The sequence below is a fragment of the Leuciscus leuciscus genome (assembly GCF_965113295.1).
Source record: "Leuciscus leuciscus genome assembly, chromosome: 15".
In the NCBI taxonomy this organism is placed as follows: domain Eukaryota; kingdom Metazoa; phylum Chordata; class Actinopteri; order Cypriniformes; family Leuciscidae; genus Leuciscus; species Leuciscus leuciscus.
This window is the reverse complement of record NC_138739.1, coordinates 41,264,400-41,278,848: the sequence shown is the minus strand read 5'-3', so window position 1 is coordinate 41,278,848 and position 14,449 is coordinate 41,264,400. Positions and strand designations below refer to the sequence as shown.

General features: G+C 37.4%; 1 protein-coding gene across 1 annotated transcript; it reads left to right on the top strand.

The window, feature by feature from the left end:
* Positions 1-1,834: 1,834 nt before the first annotated feature.
* On the top strand, positions 1,835-13,097 carry rcor3 (REST corepressor 3). Its single transcript, XM_082138402.1, has 12 exons — positions 1,835-2,064; positions 2,165-2,221; positions 3,058-3,135; positions 3,259-3,311; positions 3,399-3,560; positions 4,264-4,388; positions 4,474-4,552; positions 6,920-7,138; positions 7,519-7,596; positions 8,143-8,200; positions 8,281-8,522; positions 10,892-13,097. Exons 1-12 carry the CDS (start codon positions 1,941-1,943, stop codon positions 11,231-11,233), a joined length of 1,617 nt encoding a protein of 538 aa, XP_081994528.1. The 5' UTR covers positions 1,835-1,940; the 3' UTR covers positions 11,234-13,097.
* Positions 13,098-14,449: the final 1,352 nt, after the last annotated feature.

Sequence of the window (14,449 nt, the reverse complement as noted above, 5' to 3'; positions counted from 1 at the left end):
ATGTTATCATGTTCACTCATTAAATCCCACAATGCACCGCAATAACGAGTGTACAACCAATGTACAATTAACGGCTAGAGAATACCCATAATGCACTGTGAGAGTCGCATGCCGAATTAATTAATGAATCGCCCTGGCGGCGAACAATTAAAACTTTTCGAAACAGTTATGATGCATTAATAAATTCTCCTCATTCATATGTCACAATATTTTATTTTGTTATACCTTTGCAGCTTAAATAACCCATACATTGCTTTATGATTATTTATTATGAATTTCTCAAATAACGAAAACTTCAGCAACATAAGGGCGGCTGATGAAGTGATCAAGAATATTCCAAAGCAATGGATATCTTATTTAGCCAACATAATGTCTCCACTTTTTTGTTACAAGCTAAATTATAACGCACTGTTGAGGGGAGTCTAACTTAAACACGTCTGATTGGCCAAGAAATCATCAGATATGTTTGTGATTGGCTAGATTGCTCAACGCTGCTAAAATTACTTGTAAATAGAAAAACCTATTTATATTAGTGTCGACGCTCTCAAGAGCACAATCACCAAATCTGTTCATGTTTATGATGAGAGCGTCAGTTCAGTTCTTCAGCGATTACTAATCTCACACCTCTGATTGGCCGTTTCATTCATGAGCTCAACAGAGTCGTGTGTGATTGGTTATAGTGCGCAACGCTGTAAAACACGATGTCCAGTCTGAGAGCGCTGTCATGTACGGCTCTGCGAATGATCTCGCCTCATGCCTCTTTCAAACCCTTCCTCCAAAGACCAGCCAATGATTACAGACAGAGAGCATTTCTGATTGGCTTGTTTTCTGGTTTGGCTAAAAAAGATCATGGACCTTACTGATATTTTGAGATATGTCAGGTAGTAGCAATATTTTGTTTGTTTTTCATACCTTTTTTTTAAAAAACACCACCTTTAATAGGCCCAACAGTACAGTAAAACACGACCCATTTGCTTTTATACCTATTAACTTTAAAAACATCTCAGTTTGAAATGAATTCACAGTGGACTCAATCAAAGTAATCTACCTTATGCTACTTCAGGCAGTAAATATTACGAAAATTAACCATGGTTTTATAGTAAAAGTGTAGTAAATATGTTTTTTGCCATTGATTACCATTTGTATAACCACAGTTTTACTATAATACCATGGTTAAACTATGGTTAGTGTAGCAAAATAAATAAAAAATTTGTAGTAAAACCATGGTTAATTTTCGTAAGGGGCGTGACATAAATATAATACTCATCAGATTATAAATCACCTTCTGGATTGAAATGAAAGGTAGGACTAAATCCTAATCTGTAAACGGTTGAGTACATGCCTATGTCACGTGTAAGTGCAAATCAATAAGACATGGATTTACACTTTAAAATAGAAGCGTTTATTAATAACCAACATCATGAATTGCCATTCATTTTCGTTGCAAATAAAAACAGCTATTCATTACGATATAGAAACATTTCCTACGCAGTGCATAAATAAATGAAATGCAAATATATATATATATATTTGGACACATTTGAAAGGACAAATTAAAACATGCTTACAATAAAAAAATAACTGATGCAACAGTGGCGCACACACGAGCCGCGTTTCGCCTTTGTTTACATGCGCAACACTTTCCTTCCGCGTGGAAAATTAGACCCGGACACTTAATTTATCGATGAACAAAGAACTAAAATCACGCAAACCTGTACATTTACTTTGAACATTCGATGAAACCCCAGAAGAGCTGTTAGCGGTGTAGAGATATGCAGTGGAGCTGAGGGAACACGCGCGCGATCGAGCGGAGGGATACACACAGGAGCGCACAGCGGCGCGGCTGCGCAGACACGCGCAGGACACAGAGAGAGCGAGAATAAATGCTGGACTGTTGACATATTTCATTTCTGCACTAAGTAATCTCACGCATCGCGACTATGCCGGGGATGATGGACAAAGGCTCGGAGTATCTGGGGAAGGGTCGCTCGAACGGGACGAAAAGCCCGTCTAACGCCTCGAACGGACATTTTTCCGACGAGAGCGGCAGTGACGACGAGCACGGTATAGCCTCAAACACCCCTGCGGAGGTTGTTTATGCATATTGATATAATACAAGCAGTTTGATAAATTCGAAACCTCACACAATGGTTTTTGTTTTCAGATGTGGGCATGCGTGTGGGATCAGATTATCAAGCTAATATTCCTGAATTTGATCCAGGTAGGAGTTAACTCTGCATTCCGCCTTTAAGAACCTGACGGACTGTGGTAGCCTCGGTACACCTTTAATAATTTGTTATATAATGAATGTACAAAAAGTCGCTTTGGGGTATTTGAAGCATCGAATGGTCGATGATAATCTTTCAAATCGTTTTTTTAATATTATTGAATGATTTTATATTCATGAGAAGCTTTTTGTGAAATGATGTTAGCATCCTCGCTTAGCCACTTATTAGCTAATATACCCAGTAACTTTGACAAATGAATAAATGTGAGTTACGGGTTTATGCTGTTATGTGTTAACTTATAAACCACATATTTAATCAGGAAATAAGTTAACGCCTTAACGTTGCTGAGTTGTTAAAGTTGCGATGTTGTGTGCCATTCAGAACTGAACTGAGAATCCTATTACGTTCCTATTTCATTCCTGAATCTAATAGGACGCAGAATTGGAAATGGGAGCGAATTTAACACTCAAATACTTGCTGTAACTTGCAACACTTACTGCCTTTTTAATAAACACTGGTAAAACTAAACTCGCATTAACAGTTTTGACAGGACAGAAATTGCTAATGGAATTTGCTGTTTATTGACGTTGTTTGGAACAAATTTAGTGACTTAGTTGTAGTTTTTTGTTTCTTAATTAACAATGTTTACAAATGCTTAATATATAATGAAATGCAAACCTTTTTATTAATGAATAATGAAAGTTGTTGTTTTCAATAGTACATTCAGTTTAAATTAAAAAAAAATTTTTTTTACATTTCAAACATTTTAATGATATTAGAATGATTATTTTGACATGTAATATATACTTTTTGTGTTGGTATTTTGTAGGTTCCACAAAATACAGTGATAAAGACAATGGTGGCATGTTGGTTTGGTCTCCATATCACACAATAGTTGATTCAAAATGTAAGTTTTTGCAACTTCCTTTTTTTGTCATACATTTTTTTTTTTTTTTTTTTTGTAAAAAATACTTAAATATTTATATTGTGAATAATGCAATTTGTGTCTGTAATGCATTCCCCCCCACAGTGGACGAGTACATTGCAATCGCGAAAGAAAAGCATGGATACAATGTTGAGCAGGTAAGCTGTGAGAACACAGAGGTCAAAGGTCTCTGTTGTCATGGATTGGCTGACGTAAGGATGCTCCTCCTCTTCTGTGATCCGCAGGCTCTCGGCATGCTCTTCTGGCATAAACACAACATTGAGAAGTCACTCGCTGATCTCCCAAACTTCACCCCCTTCCCTGATGAGTGGACGGTGGAGGACAAGGTGTTGTTTGAACAGGCATTCAGCTTTCACGGGAAGAGCTTCCATAGGATCCAGCAGATGGTGAGTCGCTGCCAGGACTCCTGCGGGAACAGTGGCATGTCTTGAAACTAAGAGGGTTAATCTCGTTATTAACGTGTCGAGACCACATTTAATCTCAAAATTAAAAAGAGAGAGATAATAAATTACAGTTTGGATAAAGAAAACAAAAACTTGTTTTAGGATCGCAGGACTTTTTGCATTGATAATATTTTGTAGAATTTTTTTAAATCAAATGTTCTCATTATAATTCATCCAGGTTTTTAAATGATTCTCATTATGTTCTTGATATTGTAATAGAGTGATATTTCATATTATTTTATTAGGTTACTGAAATGCATTTACCGTTTAATTTAAATTAGCATAATTTAGAAGGCAGTACAATAATTACTGCCATTATGTTTAAATATCTTGCAATTAAATTCTTAAATTTTTTTTCTTTATAGGTGAAAATTGTACAAATTTAACATTTCTTATTTTTGCATCAAGAGGTCATGTGCTTTATTATTACAATGCAAAATTACATTTGTAAAAATTTATAACTTTACTAAAACATACTGCAAAGTATAATTTATTTGTATTATTTATGTGTTTTTTTTGGGATAACATTAGTTTTATGAGATTCACCCTATTGAAGTCATGAGATGTCACTTCATAGGAAGTGGCAACCATCGTTATTAGCCTTTTTTTTCCATAATTAATTCTAGAATTTGATACTTGATTGCAGTTGCCGGACAAATCCATATCCAGCCTCGTGAAGTACTACTATTCGTGGAAAAAAACACGGTCCCGGACAAGTCTAATGGACCGGCAAGCGCGAAAGCTGGCGAACCGGAATAATCAAGATGAAAGGTCATTCATTCTTTGAGCTCAGTATTTAGTTTTTAGCCTTTCTAATGTTTCAGGGACTCACTTATTTTTGTATTTGATGTATTAGTGAGGAAGAGATGGAAGAGGCCAACCCCATTGAGGCCAATGACAGTGATTATGACCCTACGAAAGAGGCAAAGAAGGAGGTAATGTCATCATATAATAACAACATTTCAATCATGACTACTCTCGAAATAGTTTTAACATGTTATTGAATATGGCAGTGTTAATGTATTTGGTTTCGGTGGACTAGCTCTAAGGCGGGGGTCTCCAACCTTTTTTCATTTGAGAGCTACTTTTTAAAAATGAAAGTGACCGAGAGCTACTCATGTAATGCAATACTTAAATCTCTTAAATAATGTCTCATAACTCTCCTATTAGCAACTATCCAAACTGTTTTAGACCTAAAAGAGTTTTTGTAAGCCTATATACGTCACCCTTAAATGTCAGAGATAAAAAAATATATAGAAAATTGTACTTTGCATATTATATTATAAAAACACATAACTATTGTTGATTTTATAGTGCATCATAACTAGAGATGAAATGGCATGAAAATTTCATTTCATGATTATAGTGACCAAAATGGTTCAGAGGAACTCTGCAGGACTAGCCCATTGCAAACACTGAACCAGATTATTTGGATGTCTGAATCAAAGGATCAGCAGAGGCCAATCAGCTTGTGCCATGCGTTAGTGATGTGATTTTTTTTTTTTTTTTTTTTTTTTTGAACTAGATATATTCGAAGCCATGTAACCAGGACTTGACAAATGCGGGTGTATTCCAGCGGTGTCACTCCTACTAGCCACTTTGGTTGCTTGAATTTGATGTAAAATACATTTTTCAATTGTAGTCTTTAAAAAAAAAGCATTTGAAATGATAAACTAAGTGCGACATCTAGTGTTGTCAAATATATAGATTTTTCGATACATGGTGATACTGAGACCAGCTGCACGTTCTCGCTCTATAATCTCTCTGACAGCGAGTGACACACACCTGTGTTCCTTTACTCACTCGTTTCATTTGCTCCTGGTGAATATTGTTGGTGTTACAGGGCTTGAATTTCAGCGCGGGATTGTGCGTATTGAGCATTATTTTACTCAATCCCGCAGATTTTGTGCTCACACCCAAAGTGTGTGCACATAAACACTAGTATATTGCCATATAAAACAGTATAATGGATCTGTGCGTCAGCTCTTAAAGTGACAGCAGCCTAATATACCGGCTGACAAATTATGAGATGATATAAACAATATCTATATGACCGTTTTTCCCCATGGTATCCATGTCAAAATTGTGGCATTTGTTTGGGTGTAACAATATATGATGTCACAATACAAAAATGCAACAACATGTATCGTGGACAGTGACTGTATTGTGTATAATTCACCCAAAATAAAAAGGACTGTGTGAGGGGGAAAAAAGTCAAGTTTTCAGAGTTTTAGTGTCAGTACTTCATTAAACTACTATATATAATGTAGGATATAATGTATAATAATTCAATAGAGAGCCTAAGTCCCGCCCCTCCGCTTCTGGCTCATGGGACCTTATTTCGGAAAAAAATATGTATGGTAGTCAATGGCGAGAGACAACTTATCTTTTTATTCCGTCTGAACTGTGCCCTGAATTACACATATGATGTTTGTCAATTTAACAGATAATTATGAAAGTCAAGAAAGTCGCAGTTTGTCATAAAACAGAAGATTAACATTTAGTTTTATGTGAAAATCGCTCAATGAACTACATCTCTCGTCTCTATGTACGTATGTGTGCAGTCTGGTACAAAACACTCAGGCATGACGGCGTAACGTTACCATTATAACGTAAGACTATAGAGAAAATGACAGACGTTAGCTTCAGTAAAGTCAGCTTCATTCATTGAGAGAAAAGGTATGACGTCACATGTGCGCCTTTTGGGTTTGTAGTCTTTGTAATTACGTATTTTCACTGTCTTATACCTCAACAGTTTTACATCAAACTGCGACTTTCTTGACTTTAAAATGTATCTTGACAAACATCATATGTGTAATTCAGGGCACAATTCAAACGAGATCAAAATATTTGTTGTCTCTCGCCATTGACTACCATACAATATTTTTCCGAAATAAGATCCCATGGCGGTCTACCGGAAGGGGAGGGACTTAGGCTCTCTGTGGGGGAATATTTGTGGGTCCTGATAATGCCAAATGTCTGTTACCAGCAAAAAGTGGCTTACATTTTAAATGTATCTAGTCAGTGACAGTGCAAACATGTTTGTCTAAAATAATTCAGTATTTTCAGCTTCAGAATCATGAATATTGTTATTCTGGTGTCTCTATTGTCCTGTGCTTTGGGTTTCCAGCACCAAGTCCGAGCCTATTCATTTACACACATCATGTAATGCCAAATTTAGCATTTTAATCACCAGTAAGGAAAATTACCCTTTTATCATATGTCTTTGAGTATCCCAATAATATTGTATCGTGACGTGAGGGTATCGTTACACCCCTAGTAATGTGATTCTCCCCCGACAGAGTCAACCAGAGCCTCAGACGCTGAGCTCTAAAATGGGTTTGGGCCGGCGAGAGCACCAGACGCTGCAGCACCGGCATCACAGCCAGCGCTCCAAGTGCCGGCCGCCCAAAGGCATGTTCCTCACGCAGGAGGACGTGGTGGCGATCTCCTGCAGCTCCAGCGCGGCCAGCTCAGTCCTACGGCAGCTCGACACCGAGCTCGTGTCCCTCAAACGACAGGTGCGCGCCTCACAATCACTGCTAACACTTTACAGTAGGGTTCATGAACTAACCATGAGTAATACATTTGTTACTGTATAAGTTAATCTTTGATAATGCTAGTTTTTACAAATACAGATGTTCATTGTTTGTTCATGTTAGTTCACGGTGGATTAACTAATGTTAACAAGATTGTAATAAAGTATTAGTAAATGTTGAAATTAACATTAACAAAGATTAATAAATACTGTATAAGTGCAGGTCAATTATTAGTTCATGCTAACTATTATAATGAAGTAATGAACCTTATTGTAAAGTGAATTACAGAGTTAATAAATGACAGTCAAAGCCTTTGAAGAAGATTTGAGATGTCTTCTTTCCTCCTCCCTGGTTTTCTTTAGGTCCAGAATGCCAAGCAGTTAAACAGCGGACTCAAGCAGAAGATTGAAGATGGCATTGATGAATTCAGACTGCCTGAGGTACTTAGACTTTTACTTATGCACATTTCAATCTGAAATATGTCCGGTTTTACTTGCGTGTTAATATACGATGAGTCAACTTTTTTTTCTATAGCATTTTCTTTGTACAATGCAGATTGTTTGACTAATGAACTAAAGTAAATCAATCAAAACTAACTTTATCTGGACAATAACTTTATTCTAGAGCTGCTGTAAAGCCTAAACAATCTCTGTTACTGTAATCTCCTATTATCACTGTAAAGCTGCTTTGAAACAGTCCATATTGTTATAAGCGCTGTATAAAGGAAGGCGACTTGACTTTTAAAGCAGCTTTACAGTGATAACAGGGACTTTATGTATTTCAGCTGAAGTGAGTTCAGTGTTGATTCAGTTCAGCTGTAAAGAGCGTCAATTATTAAATTGGTTAATTTCATCTATAAAACAGTTCTGCAAAAAATGATGTCATCGTCCTGCTCAGTTCAGTCCTCATATAACAGCGCAGATCAATAATATTGTTGAATATTAAGTGTCCCTAACGGTTTAACAACAGTACTGTCGTTGTTCCAGTGCACCCAGAAGATCAACGCCCGCTGGACGACAGACGAGCAGCTCTTGGCAGTACAAGGTGCGTAAACCGAGAACCGTATCCATTTCACAACTGTTTCTTGGCATTCATGACATCCTTTTTTCGCACCATTCAACCAGGAGTACGAAAATATGGGAAGGACTTCCAGGCTATTGCTGACGTCATTGGGAATAAAACTGTGGGACAGGTAAAGAACTTCTTTGTGAACTATCGGCGGCGGTTTAACTTGGACGAGGTGCTTCAGGAATGGGAGGCGGAACAGGGAACGCGCACTCCCAACGGAGATGGAGCCAATTCTGGAGAGGATGGGAAAAACAGCAACACCTCCTCAGGGAAGAGCACAGATGAGGAGGAGGAAGAGGTAAGGGTTAGGGCTGGGGATACATACAGTTTTTTTTTTATTCGGTGAACTAAGTTCTCACTGGCCCCACCACAAAAAAAAAGTTCTAGCCTAAATAAATATAAAATGTGTTTTATTTTTTTACCCACGAGTCCTTTTATTGCAATAAATTCGGTTATGACACCAGTTTCGATACCACAGCTAAACCTACTATCTAATGTAAATGTCAAAGATTATTAAAGACAAGTAAACAGTCATTTTAAATAAAGAACAAATAAACTACAAGCAATAGCACAAATAGATAAATACTCTAGAGCAAAGGTACAAATGAAATGACCAGCTTTTAAAGGTTTCTCAGGTGGGTCTCTCAGTAGTTTCAGGTACAGAAATAGAATCGGTGTAATCAAATGTAAAATAACGCTGCATATAATCTTCACTGTGCAAATTTAATAAAGGTTAATCCTTATTCAACTTAAACCTGTCGCGATAATCAATATATCAAATGATCTCACGATATATGTTGTTGACACTATATATATTTTGCAGTATAACGGCGTCATAATCATGCGGTGCTCAAGTTATAAGAAGTAAAAAATAATAATTTAAACACGCCTCTAGAAAGAGTTTCATCAGCAGATTTGGCCTGTTGAGGCATCTGTGACTTTGCTCATATGAACATCTAAGTAGGGTTTGTGTTTTTCAGCAATAGTGTGCACCCTTACTTTACAGAGACAAGAAGGTCAGGGAAATATCTGTGGAAGGAAAAACTCCATATAAGTCCCTTCTGTGCATTTGCAGGTGTTTTTTTTTTTCTACTTGTGCACTTTTTGTTTCTTTTTTTCAAGGTTTTTTATTTATTTAGGATATTTATTTTTTGACCGCATTTCCAGTATTTAAATATTCTTAAGAATTATTGACAATAATATTGTTTATCGCTATTATTTCAGGGACAATATATTGCGCAACAAAAAGTAGTGATTGTGACAGGCCTAATTAACCTTCCGAAACAGTTATTCAGTGAAGAGCAGGGAGGGATTTCTTCCTTTTGTAGTTTGATTATTAACATTAAAAACACAGACAGCAGGAATATTAGGCTGCTGTCACTTTAAGTGCTGCATGGATCTTTCTCTACTGTTTACGTTCATTTAATCCTTAAATAAGAGAATAAGAGTCTAGTGGAGAAGACTAGCAACAAGATTAACGTCAATCAAATATTATGTTCAACACTTACGGAAATAAATACGCAAAAAATATTGATTCGTGGCTTTTGAGAATCTAAACCATATTTTAAAAAAAAACATTAATTGAGAAATCGATTTTTCTTGCCCAGCCCTAGTAATGATTAACCCTGTGAAGCCTGACTTATGAAATAAGAGTAAGACTAATCTTTTTATTTTTTATTTAATGGTACTGTTTATCGAACCTTATATCAAACTATATAAACATTTATGGCTCATAGTTTGATATAGTTGAGAATACGGATGAAAAAAATGCTTACATTTTATTCAGACGCCCAAACTGAGCAAAAACGTACTTTATCAAGAATTTTATCTTATAAATATCAGCATCTGCACCAAATTGCATATGAAGCACGAAAATGAAGGTGGTAATGTTTTAGAATTAAGGCCTGTGCACACGGGGACGATTATCGCGCTCTTATCGCCAACATTTAACGCCTCGTGACTAAACAAAGGGCGCCAATGTGTGTATGCGCACGTTCACTCGGCGCATCGCCAGTGGAAATCGCTGGAACACAAAGACGTCTCGAAAAACGCTGGCAATAAGCACACGCGATAATCGTCCCGGTGTGCACGAGGCTTTATGCTAATAGACCTTTTACTTGCTAAAGTCTACACTATCTATCAGATGACAGAAGGCACGTAGTAGATTGTGTGCGACAGGTTTCACAGGCAAAGTTTTGATCATATTGCTAATTTAGAAGCTTTAGAAATTGTGTATCAAATGTACAGTGGGCTTTAAAATGTCAGGTAACCCTTTACAATATGGTTCATTAGTTAATGTATTAACTAGGATTAACTAACAATGAGCAATACATTTGTTACAGTATTTATTCATCTTTGTTGACGTTAGTTAATAAAAATAGCCATAATTGTTTGTTCATGTTAGTTCACAGTGCATTAACTAATGTTAACAAGATTTTAATTAAGTATTAGTAAATGTTGAAAGTAACATTAACAATGAGTAATAAATGCTGTATAAGTGCAGTTCATTATTAGTTCATGTTAACTAATTAACCTTTTTGTAAAGTGTTCCCAAATGTCACAAGTTTGACTGAACGACTCCTTTAATAACCAAGATGAGTTGTTTTGGGTTAAACTGATCTTTTGTGGTTGTGCTCTACGTAAAACCTTGTCTTCTCTCACGATTAGGGTCAGGTGACCCCGGCCTCGGGCCCGTCTCCTGTAGCCGCATCATCATCATCATCATCATCTTCATCATCTCTACCGGCCTCGCTCCACCAGCCTCCGCCTCTCCTGCGTCCCTCTCTCCCCGCCACCCCGGCGTTACACCGCCAGCCTCCACCCCTGCAGCAACAGGCCCGGTTCCTGCAGCCCCGCCCCGCCCTGCACCAGCCGCCCCCCCTCATCCGGCCCTCCGCGCCCCTGCCCCCCCGCCTCAACCCCAGGCCGGCCGCGCCCGTCCCAGTCCCAGCGCCGGGGCCGCCGCCGCCCTCTCTGCTGGAGACGCCCTCCTCCTCCTCGCTACACTGACCTGGTTATACACCTGTGGCAGTGCAGGGGAAGGTAACCGCTAGCTAGCAGTGCTCATTGTGAATACTAGAAAAAGAGGATTGTTTTAAACTGTATATATTAGTTATGTAACTGTCTATTTATTTGAACTGATTTTCTTTTTGATTTTTAGGTTTTGTAATCATGTTGTAATCATGTTGTACTTTAAACGGATAGTTCACCCAAAAATTAAGAAAATTAGCCCATGATTTACTCACCCTGAAGTCATCCTAGGTGTTTATGACTTTCTTCTTTCAGACGAATACAATCGGAGGCCCCTGGCTCTTCCAAGCTTTATAATGGCAGTGATCGGCTGTATATTTTTTGGAAGTCCATCAAAGTGCATCTCTCCATGATAAAAGTGCATCTCTCCATGATAAAAGTGCATCTCTCCATGATAAAAGTGCATCTCTCCATGATAAAAGTGCATCTCTCCATGATAAAAGTGCATCTCTCCATGATAAAAGTGCATCTATCCATGATAAAAGTGCATCTCTCCATGATAAAAGTGCATCTCTCCATCATAAAAGTGCATCTCTCCATGATAAAAGTGCATCTATCCATCATAAAAGTGCATCTCTCCATGATAAAAGTGCATCTATCCATGATAAAAGTGCATCTCTCCATGATAAAAGTGCATCTATCCATGATAAAAGTGCATCTCTCCATGATAAAAGTGCATCTATCCATGATAAAAGTGCAAACGAGAGAGAAATGTGGGAGGAGCTTGAGTTTGTTTGTTTGAACCACGAGAGGCGTCAAAGCTTACGCTACTCCTACGTCATACCTCGCTAAGTGTTTCTCTTTTAGTCGATAAAGTTTTAAATATGGATATTTTTCTTACACAAACGCATCGCATCGCTTCAGAAGGGCTTTATTAACCCCCTCAGAGCATGTGGAGCACTTTAATCATGGATGGATGCACTTTGATGGACTTAAAGTGCCCATTCACTGCCATTATAAAGCTTGGAAGAGCCAGGACATTTTCGATATAACTTTGATTGTATTCGTGTGAAAGAAGAAAGTCATAAACACCTAGGATGGCCTCAGGGTGAGTAAATCATGGGCTAATTTTCTTTATCTTTGGGTGAACTACCGAAACAACCTTCAAGTCTTTAAATATTGTGTTCTGTCTCAGCACTTTTCCTTGTTGTATCTGCGGTGTACCGGCGAACCTCTTTAAACGTGGGGTTCGCCTGGCATCTTGTTGTTCTTCTGTGTTTGTGATTGTCATGTTATGTTGTCTCATATTTTAATATTTGGTGCTACAGGATGACAGAAAATCACCTGTCCTGATTCTTTGCCAGATTCTCTTGCCATCAAAGTGCTCTTAACAAGTAAGAAAATATAATGAATCACTAATGAAAATCATAGAAGGATCTTACTGTCACTTTTTCATGAGTTTTTTTTTATTATTTTATTTTATAGATGCCAAAAACTTTCTTAGTCCCTTGAGTATAAAACACTTAATTTCAACGTCAGCTCATTATTTTTGTTAATTAGCATTAATTTTGGTTTCTTTATAAACCTGTTTGACTTGCATAAATGTGTGAAGGATCCACACTTTCCCACCAGACATTAAGCTGTGTTTCATTAGTGGTGTGCTGTTGGTTGATCCGAGCATGTAGCATTACCCTGTTTTCCACCCCTGCGGAAAAGTGCAGGATTGGGATGAACTTCGGATTGGGGATCAGTGGGCCGTGGTTAAGTGCACATCGTTTTCAAATTAAGGTCTATATTCTGGTTAAACCTTTCTTCTGAAAAGATGTTTACATACTCCACGGCTCTAAATGTAACTGTGTGTACATGTAATGAGCAGTATCCCAATAAACCAATGTGCATTCTTTCCCTGTTTATTCTTTTCTGATCCTCCTGCCATTTATTTCAGCTATTCAAAGTCCCCCTGTGGTGAAAATCCAGCTTTTAATGTAGTTTATGTCATGTGTCTATGTGATGTTTTTAATATGCTTTAAGACAAACCATGTGTAAATTCATAAGTCGACAGCATTGCTGAGTATTTTCTCCTTAAAACTGCAGTGAACCAAAGACAGTCTCAAAAACACTGAAATCGCTGGTGTTTCTGACGTCACAAACTACCTTGTAACCAATCAGATCAACGTGTGATCGTCAATGAGTGGATCTCTGAGCTGAGTGAGTGGAGCCGGGGCTCATTTGCATATTCATAGAACCGCGCATACTAAATGAGGCAAGGGTGTCGAATTACATTCAAGATATTTTAAGGCATGAAGATTTTTTTATTTTATTTTTTTATATGTAATTTTGGTGATCAAAGATGAGTTTTAAGGGATACAGTTATTGACCACAGGGGGACTTTAAACCATAATTGTTTTATTGTGTCCTTAATAGCACACAAGAACGTGATGAGAGAAACATGTTGAGTTTTTTTTTTTTTTATGTTTGAAGAATGTTAGTGAAGAAAGTATTTTTGCTCTAGTAATTTTATTCTAATGAATATATTGACTTTACACAACAACTGTATAACCCAGTATTACAGATGTTTGGATATGCGGATATTCAGTCACGGTAAATGTTCAGGTATTTATATGACCGGGTTAAAACAGACATGCAACAGATTGATGACATTTACATCATCAGAATGAATATGGGAATATTCTTGTGCATAGAAGCAGTCACTGTGTAAACCTTTTTTTCCACTTGTGTACCATTTTCTCCTGGTTAAATCGTTCATAAATCTCTCTTTTCTTAATAGTTCCTTAAAAGATTTGTGCTGTTTTAACCTGATTTTTATTTTTTTTATTAAAAAAATGAATCCGTTATGGGATTAAATAATGAAAAGTCCCCTTACATGTGTGTGTGCCCAACGCATGTTCATATGTGAAGTGTTATAATCTGTCATGTGCTCCTCATATGGAAACATTAAAACACGTGTCAGGTACACTTCCGTGTCTGTTTGACGTACTCTCTCTTACTTTAGTTTATAAAGATGCGTTAATGTGTGTGCCGGCGTTTTAACCGCATTCTATTTCTGTAATAATTTCGTTTATAGAAACTTCCTGCAATGCGCTTTCCGTCCATACATTTACGAAACCTACTATCGCCAAGACTTCCCTCATGAATATTCATGAGCCCTTACGTGGTAAACATCCCGTGACGTTGCCTGATTAATATTCATGAGCCTGGCCTTTGCCGTAGTAGGATTGGTCAATGCGTTTTCCG